Source organism: Herpailurus yagouaroundi, unplaced genomic scaffold (assembly GCF_014898765.1).
Source record: "Herpailurus yagouaroundi ecotype Mexico unplaced genomic scaffold, PumYag 77, whole genome shotgun sequence".
NCBI classification, from domain to species: Eukaryota; Metazoa; Chordata; class Mammalia; order Carnivora; family Felidae; genus Herpailurus; species Herpailurus yagouaroundi.
In genome coordinates, this window is record NW_024412388.1 from 34,479,960 (window position 1) to 34,499,289 (window position 19,330).

General features: G+C 43.7%; 1 protein-coding gene across 4 annotated transcripts in view; it reads left to right on the forward strand.

The window, feature by feature from the left end:
- The window catches only part of ST3GAL3 (ST3 beta-galactoside alpha-2,3-sialyltransferase 3), a 201,798-nt gene that overhangs the window by 73,159 nt on the left and 109,309 nt on the right, over positions 1–19,330 (forward strand). For 2 of the 4 annotated variants that reach the window (XM_040469944.1, XM_040469947.1), the window contains exon 3: positions 9,855–9,902. The exons of the other annotated variants lie outside the window; for them this stretch is intronic. In XM_040469944.1, coding sequence (XP_040325878.1) covers positions 9,855–9,902 — 48 coding nt within the window. The remainder of the gene's footprint in view (positions 1–9,854; positions 9,903–19,330) is intronic. 4 annotated transcript variants of the gene reach the window in all.

Below are 19,330 nucleotides of genomic sequence, written 5' to 3' on the forward strand. Positions count from 1 at the left end.
GCCACATTTCAGCATTCCTTCTTGTAACTGGTTGTCACCTCCTCTGGCTCGCCCTGTCCCGCTACTCCTGTCTCTTTAATTATTTCACTGATTTCTCTCCCATAAACCACATTAATGATTGTGTTTTATATTCTGTCTTCCGACCTCTTTCTCTGTATCTTCAGGAATCTCATTTACTCAGGTCTCGTTAGGGAAATTGAGGGACTAAGACTAGGGGTTAGAGCCCTCCCCCCAGGATCTAGGCAATGGAGAATCTACAAGAAAGAGCCGTGTGGCCATTAAAGTATTAGTGCCGCTGATAGACCAATAAAGCCCTAAAGTTGAGGCTCTTCCGTAAAGCTAGATTGGAGAACACAGCTTAGTCCTAAGGTCCAAGTGGGGCCTTTTACTTCTGAGAGTCAGACCCTGTGGGGTAAGTTGTGCTTGGAGCAGGTCCAGCCTGCTGTCAGATCCACACATTACACCCAGTCATCAGGAAGGCCAAAAAAAAAAAAAGAGAGAGAGAGAGAGAGAGAGTGCCCCAGGGTATTAAAGGGTGAGGACTGGAAGGTAGAGGAAGTGAGCCCACTCATACTATAGATGGCTCTGCGATAGCAACAGATATGGAAAGGAGAATCTCAATTATAGGATTATAAGGTAAGCTTCAAAGGAACTGAGGAAAAGCTGAACTCTAAAGGTCTAGTGGAAAGGTGATCCATGGCACAGTCAAATGCCACAGAGAGGGCACTGGAAGAACATTCTGGATTTAAGACCGCTCTTTAAGGCATCTTTTTGCCCTCAATGGCTGGTCTGTGGCTTTCACTCTGATCTCTGCCACAAGCGTGGGTCCTAGGGCCCAGCATCAGGTCTGGCCCATGGCCTCCCACTCTTTGCTCTTCTTTGTCTGCTTGTGTCTCCCTAACTCTCTGTGCTTCCCAGGTCAAGTCTCCCAAAGGCAGACTCCATCTGCCTCATAGATGGATGATGATTGGTCTTTGGATTGGCTGCCCCTGGGTCAGGTACCCACTGTGGTCCAGCCGTCAGTGGCCATAGGAGGGGCAGGGTTGTGCAGTTTAGATGAAGGCCATTCGCAATCAGGCAGCAGTCACCATCTGTTTGCCCCAAGCCCCAAATGTAGATATAATTCACCTCCTTCCTCATCTCTCACTCTTGTCCCACCAGTCACTCGTCCCGTAAAGTTTTCCTTTTGTTCAATATTTAGCATCCATCCTTTTTTCTCTTCCTGTTGCCCCTGCCTTGGTTCAGGCTGCCATGTCCTCTCTGGAATGAGCGTTCTCCCCATTACCGATCTCCCTGCCTTCAGTCTCTCTGCCCTAAGCTGTCTTTCATTCCCTTGCCAGAATAGTCAATTTCGTTCCCACATAGCAAAGTTTATATTTAAAAAATAAATCAGATTATGTTACTCCCCTGGTTTAAGCTATTAAAACACAATGCAGACTTTTTCTGTGGCCTCCTACACAGGGCCTCCCAAGGATCTAGTTCCCGTCTTCCTCTCTGACCTCATTGCCCACCTCCTTTTATTTTCCATGGTCTGCGTTCCAACAACTGCCTTCTCCCTGTTCCTTAAATGCACTAAGATTGCTGTACTTCCTTCTCCTTTGGCCTGGAGCTCTTTTATCCCTTCATCTTTTCTTGGCTGGCTCCTGTCTTCAGGTCTCGGCCCCTGTGTCACCTCCTTAGAGAAGCCTTCCCAAAACACTTCCTCTGGCAGTGCCTGTACTTCAGTCTCGGTCACTGTCACATCACTCACTGTTCCTCATACCACTTACTCACTGTCAGAAGTTGCTTTGTTTGATCGTTTACTCCTGTTTTTTTCCAGTCTCCCTGCCTAAAACATAAAAGTCTTCGAGAATAGGAACATTCTTGTTCATGGCTTACTGTTGTATCCCTAAGTCTGATGTGTAGTAGTTATTTAATAAATATCTGTTAAATTAAGAAACAGTGAGTTATTTCCTTCATTACTCTTATTTCTATCCTGGTGTATTATACTTAGCTTTTTATCCCCAACTTTATTAAGAGCTAATTGACAAATAACATTGTGTGAGGTCAGGGTGTATGATGTGATGGTTTGATATATATATATATGTATTTGTGAAAGAAGGCAAGTTGGCACATCCGTTGGCTCACCTAGTTACCTTTGTGTGGGTGTGCCTGTGGTGAGAACATTTAAGATCTACTCTCTTAGCAAATATCAGGTGTATAGTACGATATTGATAAGTATCAAATGCTTAGCTTTGTATGTGTTAAAAAAATTTTTTTTAACGTTTATTCATTTTTTTTTTTTAATTTTTTTTTTTTTAACGCTTATTTATTTTTGAGACAGAGAGAGACAGAGCATGAACAGGGGAGGGTCGGGAGACACAGAATCGGAAACAGGCTCCAGGCTCTGAGCCATCAGCCCAGAGCCCGACGCGGGGCTCGAACTCATGGACCGCGAGATCGTGACCTGGCTGAAGTCGGACGCTTAACCGACTGCGCCACCCAGGCGCCCCTGTATGTTTTTATTTTACCTGCTTGCAAGCTGTTTGAGGGGACATTTTTTTTTTTTTTAATTATTCATTCGTGGATCTCTAGCGCTTACACATGGTAGATAGCAGAAGATACATGTTGAATCTGTACTGTGCCAGGTACTACCTGAATATATAGCTTGTTCACATCATTTGAGCTTTGGAAGCCCCTCCAGTTCTAGAAAGACTGAGCTCCATTCTTCTTCATACTCCTTTTATCCACTTCAGAAACCAGACACAGGAAACATCTGACTACAATAAAAGATTTCCAGTAAATTCTAGGTTTCCTCATTGAACAAAGTCATACACAGCAATGCTCTGTTGTACCTGGGTCTGGAATTCTATTTGCTCACTTGTATAGTGCACCACATGGCTGCCTCTGGCCTGGGAGCCAGGAACAGCTGGAGCCTGGGCTGCTTGAAATAAAAATGACATATTTGTTAGCCTGAGAGGGAGCAGTCTGGATATTCTTGCTCTGTGTCTTACAAAAGAAACTTCTTGATTTGTTGAATACCGAGTTTCCCCTTTAGCTGCCATAGTGTAGTTTATGTCTGAAGTGATCTTCCATCCCTTAGAATAAATGCAGACAACAAATGACCAAACATTCTCAAGTCAGTGCCTTTCACGTTCAAAGCAAAATCCATGAAAACTCACACAAAACATGAATATGTCACTAACTTCCTCCTGCAATTTCTGCCCTGTTACTTGCACCTTCCACGGTACGGACATGTGGTGTTGGGAGCATTCCACCAACACTCTGACTTTTTCTTTCCAGGGAGTCTCTCCTCTGCTCACTGCTTACTCTTTGCATACCCTAATCATACGTTATTTTTATTTTAGGTTCCAGTGAACTTGCCTGTCTTCCTTGGCTGCAAGGCAGAGACTGTCTCTTACTCGGCTCCCTGTCTCTAGTATCTAGCACTGGGCCTGGCACATAATAGGCATTTGATACTATTTGTGGGGGAGGGGAGAGGGAAAAAAAAAAAGTCCAGTCTATTTAGGAATTTTTGTAGTTGAGCTAGGAATTGATGTCACGGAGATAATATTTAAACGGCATGAAATACAAGGATGACCTCAGTAACTACAGGGAAGAGCTGAACAGCTTTTGGGCATGCACGGAAAAATGAAGGCAGTCAGGAACCTTCCATCACTTTGCTTTGGTACCAGTGAATTAGAGGTTAAAATCCTACAGCTGGAGTAGAGTTCTTTTTTTTTTTTTTAGTTTTTTTTTTTTATTCTGATGATATAAGGAATACATGTTCACTGTAGAAATTTTGCAAAAGCGCAGAGAAAAACTATCACCTGTAATTCTTTCACCCAGAGACAGCCACTGTTAACATTTTGTCTCGTTTCTTTTAAGGGTTAGTTAAGTTATCATCTTTTACTTAACTTCTAAGCCCTTTGTCTTTGTTTAGATCGAAAAGTTTAAAAGAGATTATTTCAAGTCTGCTTGTGAGTACAAAGAAGGTAAATTGCAATTGGAAAAGTACTTGTCAACTGCAATAAAAATTTCACATGCTGTTTTTATTGTTGGTCGTGCGGGCAGTCAGCGCCTCAGGAAGCTGGGCCTAATCTTCTCCAGGTGACTGCAGCCTCTAACCTAGGAAGCTCCCTGCCACTTTTCTTATTCTGATTTCTGCACATGTTTTTATCTTCCTGGGAGGAGGCCACACTTGAGCCCCCAAAACTTCACTGTCCGGGGACAGTTAGGTCGACTTGAGTCGAATGAGAATCTGTATGCAGAATGGATTCCCTCCCCGCTGCCCTGTCCTCCCAGCTTGTGAAATACCACTTGGATAACATCACCTTTGGAAGCAAGCAAGGACATTTACCGGTTTATTCCTTTGTTTAGGAAGCATCTTGACCACTTTCTGTGTGTCAGTTACTGAGCTAGGCATCACAGCCTCAAAATGAATAAATATTCCTTGTCCTCAGGGAACTTGAAATGTTTAATAAGAGAAAAAGAAAAAAAAAAAAAGAAGAGAAAAAGAGAGGTAACCAGGGATTACAATAAATGACAATAACAGTACAGTCTTGGCCTGAAGGAGAGGATGAGCAGAACTGACCAGAGAAGGCGGCAAGAAGTGGGGATGACTGAGTTGGATCTTAATGAAAAAGTGGGAGGTTTTTGCATGCAAACAGGCAGTGAGCACAGTGTGTCTGACATGTGAAGAAAAGACGGTGTATGCCTCTGGGGAAATGGAGGTAGTTTGCCATATCTGGAACATAAGATATATTAAAAATGGCAAATGAGAGAAAATGAAGGAATGTCAGAGCTTGGACTTTATCTTCCAGGCCGTGAGAACCCTCTGAAGGATTTTTTTTTTTTTTTTGGATTTTTTTTGGTCTTGTCTTTTTTTTTAATTTTATTTTTTTAATTTACATCCAAATTAGCATATAGTGCAACAATGATTTCAGGAGTAGATTCCTTAATGCCCTTTACTCATTTAGCCCATCCCCCCTCCCACACCCCCTACAGTAACCCTCTGTTTGTTCTCCATATTCATGAGTCTCTTCTGTTTTAACCCCCTTCCTGTTTTTATATTATTTTGTTTCGCTTCCCTTATGTTCATCTGTTTTGTCTCTTAAAGACCTCATATGAGAGAAGTTATATGATATTTGTCTTTCTCTGACTAATTTCACTTAGCATAATACCCTCCAGTTCCATCCACGTAGTTGCAAATGGCAAGATTTCATTCTTTTTGACTGCTGAGTATTACTCCATTGTATATATATATATATATACCACATCTTCTTTATCCATTCATCCATCGATGGACATTTGGGCTCTTTCCATACTTTGGCTATTATTGGTAGTGCTGCTATAAACATGGGGGTGCATGTGTCCCTTTGAAACAGCACACCTGTATCCCTTGGATAAATACCTAGTAGTGCAATTGCTGGGTCATAGGGTAGTTCTATTTTTAGTTTTTTGAGGAACCTCCATACTGTTTCCAGAGTGGCTGCACCTGTTTGCATTCCCACCAGCAGTGCAAAAGAGATCCTCTTTCTCCATATCCTCGCCAACATCTGTTGATTTCTGAGTTGTTAATGTTAGCCATTATGACAGGTGTGAGGTGGTATCTCATTGTGGTTTTGATTTGTATTTCCCTGATGATGAGTGATGTGGAGCATCTTTTCATGTGTCGGTTGGCCATCTGGATGTCTTCTTTGGAGAAGTGTCTATTCATGTCTTTTGCCCATTTCTTCACTGGATTATTTGTTTTTTGGGTGTTGAGTTTGAGAAGTTCTTTATAAATTTTGGATACTAACCCTTTATCTGATATGTCATTTGCAAATATCTTCTCCCATTCTGTTGGTTGCCTTTTAGTTTTGCTGATTGTTTCTTTGATATGCAGAAGCTTTTTTATCTTGATGAGGTCCCAGTAGTTCATTTTTGCTTTTGTTTCCCTTGCCTGTGGAGACTTGTTGAGTAAGAAGTTGCTGCGGCCAAGATCAAAGAGGTTTTTGCCTGCTTTCTCCTCGAGGATTTTGATGGCTTCCTGTCTTATATTTAGGTCTTTCATCCATTTTGAGTTTATGTTTGTGTATGGGGTAAGAAAGTGGTCCAGGTTCGTTCTTCTGCATGTCGCTGTCCAGTTTTCCCAGCACCACTTGCTGAAGAGACTGTCTTTATTCCATTGGATATTCTTTCCTGCTTTGTCAAAGATTAGTTGGCCATACGTTTGTGGATCCATTTCTGGGTTCTCTATTCTGTTCCATTGATCTGAGTGTCTGTTCTTATGCCAGTACCATACTGTCTTGATGATTACAGCTTTGTAATACAGCTTGAAGTCTGGGATTGTGATGCCTCCTGCTTTGGTTTTCTTTTTCAAGAGTGCTTTGGCTATTCGGGGTCTTTTCTGGTTCCATACAAATTTTAGGATTGTTTGTTCTAGCTCTGTGAAGAATGCTGGTATAATTTTGATAGGGATTGCATTGAATATGTAGATTGCTTTGGGTAGTATCGACATTTAAACAATATTTATTCTTCCTATCCAGGAGCATGGAATCTTTTTCTATTTTTTTTGTGTCTTCTTCAATTTCTTTCATAAGCTTTCTTTGGTTTTCAGTGTATAGATTTTTCACCTCTTTGGTTAGATTTATTCTTAGGTATTTTATGGTTTTTGGTCTCTGAAGGATTTTAATTAAGAGCAAAGCCACAGTGAGGCATACTGTTTAGAAAGGTCATAAGGTCATCAGGGGTATAGGGGCACCTGGGTGGCTCAGTCAGTTGGGCATCCGGTTCTTTGTTTTGGCTTGGGTCATGGTCTTGCAGTTTGTGGGTTCAAGCCCCAGTTTGGGCTCTGGGCTCATGGCTTAGAACCTGCTTGGGATTCTCTCTCCCTCTCTTCCCCTCTTACAGTCTGTCTGTCTGTCTGTCTCTCTCTCTCAAAATAAATAAATAAAAAGAAAGAAAGAAAGAAAGAAAGAAAGAAAGAAAGAAAGAAAGATCATCAGTGGTATAAAGGATGATGGAAATGGGCCACATCAGAGGCAGGGGTATGGTTAGGGGCTATGGAACAGTTCTAACAAAAGCAGATAGATAGATGTCCAGAAAGGGGAATTTACAGAGACAGAAAGTAAATCAGTGGTTGCCTGGGGCTGGAGGTGAGAGCAGAGCAGGACTGTAAATGGACATGAGGGATCTTTTTGGAATGATGGAAATGTCGTAAAATTGCGTGTGGTGATGGTTACATAGCTCTGCAAATTTTCTAAAAATCACTGAATTGTACATTTAAAATGAATGAATTTTATAGTATGTAAATTATACCTCAGTAAAGCTTCTTTAAAAAAGAGAGAGAAAAATAAGGGGCTCTCTTCTAGAAGAGCTGTAGCACTGAGAGAAGACAGATGTGTGAAATGTTGATAAAGAAGAAGAGGTTGTAAAGTGAGACATTGATTTGATCTCATACGAGATAGGACGGTCACCTATCTGATCAGCCTGGTGTCCTAACTGTGCTTCGGCATCTTTGTGAGAAAACTTCAACCCTACCTTCTACTTGGTAGGTTTCACAGCATAATGGATCTGCCCTTAATTGGAAGCACAGAATGTCTGCCTCTGGACCCTTATCAGAAACCATATCTGTTGGCTCTCTGCCACCTTGTTCTTTGTAAACATTTGGTTTTAAGACATAATATTTATGAAGCATCTGTGATCCATTTACTTCTCTAGGTACTGTTATTCAGCAAATGGGTAAATTTTTGTTTTATTAGAGAGAGAGAGAGAGAGAGTGCCTGCAAGCAGGGGAGAGGGGCAGAGGGAGATAGAGAGAGAGAGAGAGAGAGAGAGAGAGAAATTGAGAGAGAGAGAGAGAGAGAGAGTCCCAAGCAGGCTCCATGCTCAGCGTGGAGCCCGATGCGGGGCTCAATCCCACAACTGTGGGATCATGACCCGACCTGAAATTAAGAGTAAGACGCTCAGCCGACTGAGCCACGGTCGGGCCCTTCAGCAGATGGTTACTTCCCGGTGTTCTGCTGGTAATGTGCCAGGGAATAAAGCAGGTATAGTGTCTGCCCTCGTGGAGCTGATAGTCCAGCAGTGGGGACAGATATTATGTACAGTTATGATAATGATTTATCATGTGTTGGGTTTCCTTGTGCAGTAAGAGAAAATGACCTCAGCCTGAGGTCAGAGGATATGGCTGGGGTGGGGGTGTGGCTATAGACCCTGGTCCTATATACATCCAGCTGGCTTTCCTTGGTGGTGAGTGAGCCTTTTGAATATGATCCCGTTTGAGTCTGGGGTTTCTGGGGTTATCTTGGGCCTTATCTCAGTGTTCCTTATAATAGCTTTTATTGAATTATGCATTGGCTTTATTCCATCATTTTGTATGAGCTCGCATTGTAAGAAATAGCCATACAAGAGTCACGCTTATGTATTATAGAAATGTTGTAGAAGTTACAGTCTTTAGCGTCATATAGGATCCCCTTTTATTATTAGGGCCCACAGGAGAAATTTCTTCCTGATGACTGTTTCATATTTGCTTTTATATTTTGGTCTTATAGTCGCCCCGAAGCACCCTGCTGCATCACCCTTCAGGTCTCCACACAGGTATTCTCTCTACCTGGAATGCCTCATTCCAGGGGTTTGTGGGGTTTAACCCTCACTTATCCCTCAGCTGTTAGTCCAGGTGTCACTTCTTCAGGGAAGCCTTCCCTAACCAGCCCCCAGTCCCCTTCCAAACTCGGTCTGATTCTTTTTTTTTTTTTTCATTTCTTTTAATGTTCATTTATTTTTTGAGAGAGAGATACAGTGCGAGCAGGGGAGGGGCAGAGAGAGAGGGAGACACAGAATCCGAAGCAGGCTCCAGGCTCTGAGCTGTCAGCACAGAGCCTGATGCGGGGCTTGAACTCACAAACCGTGAGATCATGGCCTGAGCTGAAGTCAGACGCTTAACTGACTGAGCCACCCAGGTGTCCCTCGGTCTGATTCTTAATAGAGATATTCAAAGCACTCTGTTTCACTCAGACAATTTTTAGTTGGGTGATTTGTTGTTTGGTAACTTTTTTTTTTTTTTTTTTTTTTGTCTCTTAGACTGATGTCAGGGAGACCTGTGAGGGTAGAGACCATGCCCTTTTGTTTGTGGCTGTATCTCAAAGTCAAAGTCATAGCATATTGTCATGCCCAATAAATATTTGCTGACTGGTCAAATGAATGAATGTGCTGTGGGTACTAAATCTTGTGACTGTTCATTTTCTCCTTTTCTTTGGCAGTTTGGGAGCTCAGGCCTTCTTGATTCCACCTGTGGCATATGCACAGGTCCTCATGGCATGCGTTTTGTGCACTAACATTCCCCGGACTATGTAATATTTTTCCTTTCTTGACTTCTTCATTTTTTAAAAAATTCCAGTGTGTCCTGTAAATTCCTGTAGGCCATTTTAAGCCCTTCTGGGGAAGAAATAATAAACAAATTGGGTATATGAGTAGGAAAAGAAAGGGAGAAGTCAAAGGGAAATGTTAGTGCCTTTAACCAGCTGCAGAAGAGTTTTCTTTTGCATTGTTTTAATTTTATTTTCATTATAAGAAGGGGGAAAAAAAGTAAATTTGTCCCCTAGTTTTGCAGGAAATGCCTGTGAAGAATTCGAGGCCTGTCTCTGCCCTGAGACGTTCCTCCCAGTGGTGGGAGGCTAGGGGCTGGGCTCGGTAGGGCCTCCTGGCCCAGTGGATGGGTGGGCATGGGCCTGTGGAGGCTGTCTATGCAGCTGAGTTCCAATCCAGTTGATTTTCCCTCATGGGGGAGGGTTTGGGCAGAGTCAGTGGGAGCTTGTGTTTTTTTTTTTTTTTTTTTTGGCTTTTTAACTCTAGCAAGGAGAAAGAAATGAACTTGTCCTCTTGTGTTGCAGATTCAGTGGTTCTTTCCTTTGACTCCGCTGGACAAACACTAGGCGCAGGTACCAATCTTCCCCCCTCTGTCCTTTCTGCACTCAGCACTTGGCCACATTTGAAGTGGAGCCTGGTGAGGTGGGGGAGGGGGGGTCTCTGGGAAGGGCAGTGGGATATCTCAGGATTGTGGGAAAGTCTTACGAAGCTTTTCTGGAGACTTGTGGTCTAAGAAGTGGGATGTAGCATCTAGAAGACTCTGCCAGTTGCTTAAAGAATTTGCAGTAGATGCTCCTTCCTCATTCAGATCCATCCAGGTCCATAGAACTGGAATCTGTTTCCTGAGCACAGATTGCGGCCTAGAGGGTGGGGCAGAGGGCATTAAGAGGCCCGGAGCTCTGGGTATGTTGGAGTAGATAATTATCCGGCCTCTCCAGCAAAACCTTAGGCTGAGGAGAGTGTCCCGGCTTCCTGCGGACATACACTGTTGCACGTTTGCACGCACATCCCGTGTACCCCAATACACACCTCCTCCAGGGTGTGCACTTTACTGTGTACTTGTGCCAACCCACGTGCATGTCATCATGCTGCCTCTCTTCCCTGTGTCGAAATGTGGGACCCACAGATGGACATACAAGTCACCTTTGACACCAAATCACTCCGGCTCAGTGGAGCTTGGCGGTGAGCAGAAAGAGACGTCGTTTTGATTCTTCACCTTGGCTGACATCACGTTCGTATGGGAGCCCCAGGACGACTTTCCTTTGTGAGAAGAGCATCTCTGGGCATCAAGCCTGCATTTCTAGTTGGAGATAGTGGGCCTTGGTGGTGGGTGCTGCCTGTGAACAACAGGGAGACTTTGCTGGCCTGCTGAGGGCAGTTAATTGAAGCCATGTAGCTGTCCTTGAATGCAGCAGATTGGTGTTTCACAGAGCAGCCCTGAGGCTTTGGCAGTTGTGGCCATGTGGGCAAGGGGAGAGGTGAGTTCAGAGACTATAATCACTGCTACCACTGCTTACTAAAGGCCTACTATGTGCCAACACTGTGGTAGGTGCTTTATACACATCGTGCAAGGTGGATAGTGTATCTTTGATTACAGATAAAAGAAACTAATGCTCCCAAAGGTAAAGTAACCTGTCCAGGACCACTCTTATCTGTCCACCTCTAGAGCTCATACTCTCTCCCTTGCTATCTTGCTCTTTCATACTTTGTATGCTTGAGGTATACTCCACTCAAATGCTGAGACAAGAGAGATCACTTTAAGATAGAGTGGACAGACAGAAAGTTCTTAAATAGACACAAAAGTTGTGTGTGCTGCTATAGGAAAAGATCGATCGCTTTTGATGTATTAAAGTTAAGAACTTCTCATTCACCAGGAAGACACCATTAAGAGAATGAAAAGGCAATCCAGAGTGAAAAAAAGATATTTATAACATGAACAGCCAACAAAGGGTGTGTTTCCAGAATAGAGAGCTACAGAAATCAACAGGAATAAAGAAACAACCCAGTATCAAAACAAGCAAAAGGCCTGAGTAAGCACTCCATGAAAGAGGAAATCCAAATGGCTGATAAACTTATGAAAACGTGTTCGGTTGCATCGCTGCCTAGGGAGAGGCAAATTAGGATTACCTTGAGATACCACTGCACATCCACCAAAGTAGCAAAACTTGAAATGCTCCATATTCCAGTATTGGTGAGGATGTGGGACAGTGGAAACTCTGGGTCTCCACTGGTCAGAGGGTAAATTGGTTACAATCCCTTTAGAAAAGACTATGTAGTATCTAGCACAATTTGAATATACACATACCTCATGAGCTGGCACTTCCTCTCGTAGCTGTATTCCCTACAGAAATGGATGCGTCTGTATGTACCAGGATATATGTACAAGATACATGGACAGGAATCTCTCTCATTGGCTGCAGCTAAAGGCCTGGACAGGTGCACTTAGCAGCTATTTGAGGACTCTGAAATATAAAGAGTAGTAGGCAGATTGGGGGAAGAGACCAGAATTAAAAGCAATACCATGCTGGCAGTGAATTTTTCATTTTTTCCTCTGGTATCCCATGTCCTCAATGCAAGGCCCCAAACCCAGCAGTGCCTGTTAGGGGACAGCCAGAGAGAATTCCAGAAGACGTCTAGTTATGGCTCTGGGGCGGGGACAGGGCTCTGACACTCAGACAGAGGGGGAAATTCCAAAGGTTGGTTTTATTTTCCTCCCTTTTCCCTCGTGCCTTAGACCGCAGGCAGCCCCACTATAGTGGTGGTGGTACCGCCTGTGACAGCAGTGGGGTCGCCAAGCACCTAAAACTGAAAAAGGGAGATGTTCCTCTCTGATCAGAGGAGCTGTAATCCCAGGATGCTGGGGGCAGGGGGTGAAATTGGTTGCTCTTTTTCCTCCGCCTTCCTGCTGCTTGGGCCCAGATCTGGATACCTTTCAGGAAATGTGAGGGAGAAGGCAGTAACTAAGATCTCAGCTGTCTAGCCAGAGGTCCGAGAGGGGGAGGCCCGATGAACTGGAAATCACCAGGAGAAAACAGGGAAGAGCTCAGGAAAGCAGCCCTTAAAAGTTGTTTATGAACAGCTAACCGCTGAGCTGTGCACGCACACATCTGATTCTAGCAAACGCCAAAGACTCTGAGAAGTGGTCCAAGGGATAGACCGCTGACTGAGTCCTAGACTGGACATTGGGTGGTGTCCACAGAGGACCCACTTGAGGAGGCTTTGAAAATGGAACTGGCATTGAAACTATAACCTATGGAAGGCTGGTCAAAACTTGCCACCTAAATCCAACCTGGTTGAGAGTCTGGTAAAACAAAAATGTCAACACTCTCCACTGGATTTTTTTTTTTTTTAATTTTTTTTTTTTTCAACGTTTATTTATTTTTGGGACAGGGAGAGACAGAGCATGAACCGGGGAGGGTCAGAGAGAGAGGGAGACAGAGAATCGGAAACAGGCTCCAGGCTCTGAGCCATCAGCCCAGAGCCTGACGCGGGGCTCGAACTCACGGACCGCGAGATCGTGACCTGGCTGAAGTCGGACGCTTAACCGACTGCGCCACCCAGGCGCCCCTCTCCACTGGATTTAAACAAGACCTAAATGTTCATAACCTCATATTCAAAATGTCCAGGATACAATCCAGAATTAATCATCATGTGAAGAACCAGGAACATCTCAACACAGATGTTGGAATAACCAGACACTTCCTTTAAAGCAGCTGTTATGAAAATGCTCTCCAAAATAAGGGCAAACGGTATTGATGCAAAAAAGATAGAAACTGTTAGCCACTACCCCCCAAAAAGGAAATAAAAAGGAACCAAATGGAGATATAAGAAAAAAAAATGCAATAGTTGAAATTTTAAAAACTGAGTGGACTCAATAACAAAATGGAGATGAAGAACAAAGAATCAATGACCTTGAAAGGAAAGCAATAGAAATTACCCAATATGAACAACAGAAAAGAGTTACAAAGTTGAGCAGAGCCTCAGTGACTTGTGGGACAACACCAGAAGGTTTGCCGTCTGTTGTTGGAGTCCCAGAAGAAGAAAGTGCAGTGCAGAAGAGATACTCAAAGAAATAATGGCTAAAACTCCCCAGGTTTGGTGCCCACCTGGGGTTTATCCTAGAGATGGAAGGCTGGGTCAGCATTCAAAAGTCACTCAATGTAGTCCACCATGTTCACTGTCTAAAGGGGAACCGCATGGTCATGTCAATTGGTGAAGAAAAAGCATCTGACAAAGATTCAGCATCTACTCGTGACAAAAACTCTCAGCATGCTTAAAAGGGAACTTCTTCAACTGGATGTGGGGCATCTACAGACAGCCCACAGCAAACATCATGCTTCATGGTAAAAAACTGTTCTCCCCCAGAGATCAGGAACCACTCCTAACAGTCCCAGCCAGTGTGGTGAGGCAAGAAAAAGAGACAACAAGAATATAAATTGGAAAGGAAGGAATAAAACTGGCTCTCTTCATAGGTGACATGATTGTTTACATAGAAAATCTCAAGGAATCTACAAAAAAAAAATCCTAGAACTAATAACTGAGTTTAGCAAGATAAGAAAGAAGATCAAAATGTAAAAAAAAAAAAAAAAATTATATATGTTAGCAATGAATAATTGAAAATAAAAGATTAGGGATACCTGGGTGGCTCAGAGGGTTGAACTTCTGACTCTGGATTTTGGCTCAGGTCATGAGCTGTGGGATAAAGCCCTTTGTGCTGTGCATGGAGCCTGCTTAAGATTCTCTCCCCTCCCCCCCACCTTTGCTCGCTCTCTCTCTCTCTCTCTCTCTCTCAAATGAAAATAAAAATACATAAATAAAATAAAAAAAATAAATTAGCAGTAGCCCTCCTCTCCCCAAACCAAAATAGTTACATATAAATCTAATGGAATGTGTGTGGGATCTGTGTGCTCAAAGCTGTTCCTCTCCCATGTTTTTGTCCCCATCTGCCCAAGTGTTCAAGCCACAGACCCAGAAACCTCTTTGATTGTTGCCCCTCCTCTCCCTTTCTCACTTTTTCTGTCTTCACAATGTGTTCTTGTCTAGCCTTTTTCCAGCAGCTCTGTCCAAGGTACCATCTTCTCTCCCTTGGATAAGGAAATATCTACTGGTCTCTCTGGTCATTTGTCGTTTCCCAGTAGTCCATTCTCCACATTGTAGCCAGAGTGATCTTTTAAAATGTACATCATGGGGCGCCTGGGTGGCGCAGTCGGTTAAGTGTCCGACTTCAGCCAGGTCACGATCTCGCGGTCCGGGAGTTCGAGCCCCGCGTCAGGCTCTGGGCTGATGGCTCAGAGCCTGGAGCCTGTTTCCCATTCTGTGTCTCCCTCTCTCTCTCTGCCCCTCCCCCATTCATGCTCTGTCTCTCTCTGTCCCAAAAATAAATAAACGTTGAAAAAAAAATTTTTTTTAAAAAAAAAATAATAAAATAAAATAAAATGTACATCAGATCATATCTTGTTCCCACTGAAAACTCTCCATTGACTTCATGGTACACTTAAAATAAGACCCAAACTCCATGACCTATAGGGTCTGACTTGCTAGCTCCTACTGTGGTTTCTCTTGAGTTTTCTCAATGCTTAGTCCATTTTGTCCCTCTCTGGCCTCAAGCCACATTGGCATTCCTGTGAGTCCATGAATATGCCAGGCCCCTTCCTGCACCAGGGCCTTTGTACTCCATGCCTCCTGTCTCTAGAATGCTTTACTCCTGCTTTACATGACTGTCCAAGGTCTGTGTTCAAATGTCATTCTGCAGAAAGGCCTTCTTGGATCACTGCGTCTAAAGTAGTCTACTCTCTTGACACCCAGTCCTTCTCTAAGAGAGTTTGTCTTTATTTCTTCTTAGCACTCATCCTTCCTTCAAATTATCTGCTATTTACTTGCATACTGTCAGTCTCCCCCAGTAGAATTTGGCCAGGGACCTTGCCAACTTGTTTATCACTGTGTCCCTGGTACTTAGAACAGTACCTGGCATATAATAGGTGCTCAGCAAATATTTGTTGAATGAAAAGTAGGAAAATGGAAACCATAATGTCCATCATGTAACACATACTTAGGGATTACATAAGAAATGGCACATCCGTATGGTGAAATGGACTCCAACAGCCATTAAAAATGATGCAGTCTTATATTTATTGACACAGAAGACATTAGGGATATTGTTGAGTGAACAAAACAGGAACAAAGAACATGTATATTGAGGCCACACGTAAGTAAAATTATATATGCGCGTTCACACATGTATTTATGGAAAGAGATTTCTGTGAAGGTAGTCACCAAAACGTTTGAAGGTATTAACTTTAGAAAATTGGAATTTCAAATGGTGCTTACTTCATGCTTTCAAAATCCAAATGTAGGGGCGCCTGGTGGCTCAGTCGGTTGGGCATCCTGCTTCAGCTCAGGTCATGATCTCACGGCTTGTGAGTTTGAGCCCTGCATCGGGCTCTGTGCTGACAGCTCAGAGCCTGGAGCCTGCTTCAAATTCTAAGTCTCCTTCTCTCTCTCTGCCCCTCCCCGACTTGTGCGCGCTCTCTTTCTCTCTCTCTCTGCCTCTGTCTCTCTCTCTCTCTCAAAAATAAAGAAACTAAAAAAATAAAATGAAAATCCAAATGTAAAAAACTTATATGGTAAGCATGTGTTAACCCTACAACTGGGGAAAAAATAAAATTATTTTTGTTTGGAGAGAGGGACTCTGTCTTATTTTATATAATAACTGCTTGGTGATTATTTGTACTTCTCTACCCTACTAGGTGATAAGCTCCATGAAGTTTAAGATACAAACTGCAGAGTGAGCCATTTTTTTTTCTTTTTCCTGCCCCAGCTGCTCTTTTGACGTGTTTTCCACCAAAATTCTGCTGCAGCTTCACGCAAGATGCCCTGACATGGTCTGGACACGCTTGCTATCATGAATAGAATTGAATTCACTGCATGCCCTGCTCTGGACACTGGACATTGCTATTTCCCCAGGACAGAGGGGAAATGGGTACATGACCCCTTTGCCTCCACTGGCTGGGCTGGGGCTTTTACCTTCCAGGGGAGGTTCCACTTTCCTTTGTCCCCGGGTGTGTCACAGCTGTGCTGTGCTCAGAGGGAGCGTGGTGCAGAGTCACAGGAGATCGGGGCTTATCAGGAATTTCTTGCGAGGCCCTCTCTGCCCCCATGCCGATGTGCACCCATTTGAGATTGGATTTCAGTGTGTGAACTTCTAAGTTATTTTACTGGGTCACTTAATTTAGTCTAGGTCAGTGAATTTTTCTGTTTATTTTATGATACTGCTTTTCCTATTTTAGTTTGTCTTTGATTAATTGATCCTCCATTGTGATTTATTTCCCTGACTTGAGATGATGTGGGAGCTGTTTGCATTTTGGCCAGCCCCTCTCGGGCCGTGGTTAACTCCTACGATTCACGTGGGGGGCAGCAGCAATTACTTAATGAACATCTGCTTTGTGCAGAGCATAGGGACAGCTGGTGGGAATTTCTGGCGGTCCCTTAGAATGAAAAAAGGAAGTGGGTCACTGGAGACCAAAAATGCCAGCAGCACAGTTGGCTCGCAACATGCACCTGTGTTCCCAGAAATTCCATTCTGGGGCTCAGTGGCCTGCTGATGAGGCTAGAGTAGGATACTTGGCTTGGGGAACTTTCAGGGAGGTCTCCCCTCATTCTAGAAGAGGATCTCGCTGTGTCATGCAGTGCTCCCAGCTGTTTACACGTGAGAGAGAACAGAGGCTGAGAGTGATACTAATTTGTACACCATGCTGAGATAAACAGGAAGACACTGTGTGTAAATCGGGCATTGTGAAAGCATTCATAACTTTCTTTTTTTAAAGGTTTATTTATTTATTTTGAGAGAGAGAGAGCAGGGGCAGAGAGTGAGGGAGAGAGAGAGAATCCCAAGCAGGCCCTAAGATGTTAGCACTGAGCCTGAGGTGGGGCTTGATCTCACTAACCATGAGATCATGACCTGACCTGAGATCAAGAGTCAGATGCTTAACTGACTGAGCCGCTCAGGCACCCCAAGCATTCATAATTTTCTTTTCGGAATTATGAACAAAGTGAAATACAAAGTATTACGGAATATATTAAATGTTGAATTGCTATAAAATAAATATTTTCCAAAATTTTTTAAAGTTTGTTTATTTTGAGAGAGAGAGATAGGCAGGGAGGGGCAGAGAGAGAGAACCCCAAGCAGGCTCTGCACTGTCAGCACAGATCCCAGTGCGGGGCTAGAACTTACAAACCATGAGATTGTGACCTGAGCTGAAACCAAGAGTCAGACGCCTAACCGACTGAGCCACGCAGGTGCCCTAATATTTTTGGATTTTTAAGTGAAAAGCTTGAGCTTGTTTCAGTGTTCATAAATTTTCATATCAGGGTTTAAGCCTCAGAGGTGGCCAGTTTTCATAAATGTTCCATATATGCTTAAAAAGAATGTGCATTCTCCACTCAGTGGATGTAAGGTAGTCTATATCAGTTCAAATTTATTAACTGTTCGCTCAAATCCTTTGAATTCTCACTGATTCAGAGAGCCTGGTTTTTCAGTGGTTGTGTTTCCCATTATGATGACAGGAGACTTGTATATTTCTCCTTGTAATTTTTGTGAATTTGGCCTTTTAGAGAGAGAGGTTTTGTCACTAGGTACATACACATTTGAGTACATAGCCCCCTTTTGTTTATGTCCAGTTTCTGAACCTTTTAGGAGTTTATGTGAGCTCAGAACACTGACCTACTCCTTTGGAATGGAAATGGAAGAGTTAATGGTTAATTTCAGAGACCTGAGTCATTTGAAAAAGCACCGTGTGCATTCACAGGTCTGACTTGGTACAGGTGCAGGAGGAGAAGAGCAGATATTTGCATTATCCATGCCACTTCCCACCTGGAGCCAGGCAAAGGACACACATGTGCTCCTCGGCCAGGGGGTTTTGTACTGCTGAGCTTTGCAGCCTGGCTAAGGCAGGAAGCCCAAACCACCAGACTAAACATCTCTCCTTCACTGCATAGCTGTGGGCTTGCTGCTTTGACACCTGAGGAGAGAATACCTTCAGGTGCTGGGGGTGCTGTATATGCACATCAACCTACATTATGCCTGGCTGACTGGTGAGTCCCAGAGTCTTCTGTACTTACTACAGATTTGGGATCAGTGGACTGTCAGGCCCAGGCTTTGCTGCCAACTTCCCCAGATGTGAGTTGACGCTGAAGAAATGCTCAAACTAGCATTTCCGTATTGTAAAACTGAATTCACATGCAACTTCGAAAACACATTCATAAACAGTGAGATGCTCTGCGATCTGCAGATTTGCCTTGTGTAAACCCGATGGTAGGAAGCTCTGCTCCTATGTCCCAGAGCATTATGCCTCGGCCTTCCTGATTGCTTTCTCTAATTTATATTTCCTGAACACTAGACTTAAGCTTCCCTGCCAGTCCCAGAATTCTGTGAGGAGCTGGGCACAGATCCAACCACCAGTACCAGCTTACGAATATGAGAGTGGGGTGCTTGTTGGTAAGATCCCCGGATGTGCTGGAAACGGGCAGTCAGAAGCCTCAGAAAGTCTTTGTGGAGGAAGTTAAGTTTTAGGCTATTATAAATGCCGGGAGGGAATTAACCTTGGCAAATGTGGAGTCCTCAAAAGGGAACCCCAAAGTAAAAGCCAGAAGCTGATACAGGAGAGGAGTTTCCCCAGAAGAGCAGGGCAGCCTCTGCATAAGCAGAGGTGATTGTGATGCAGTTATCTGTAGGGCTGGGAGCAGAAGTGGCCAGAGCACTGTAAAAGGTGGTGGGCTAGTGACAGATGAAGCCACTGATGCCACCATTGTTACGCTCTTAATGTTGCCCCCTTGCAAGGGGTGGAGGAAGACAAAGAATCCAGGTCTTGGGGTTACTATTAGGCTCTCTTGGTCATTAGGTCACTCCCTTCATTCTTCCATTTGCTTAGCACATTTACGGAATACCGCCTCTCTGCCACACCCCATACGAGGGGCTAGAGATACAGATACATATAATTAGGAT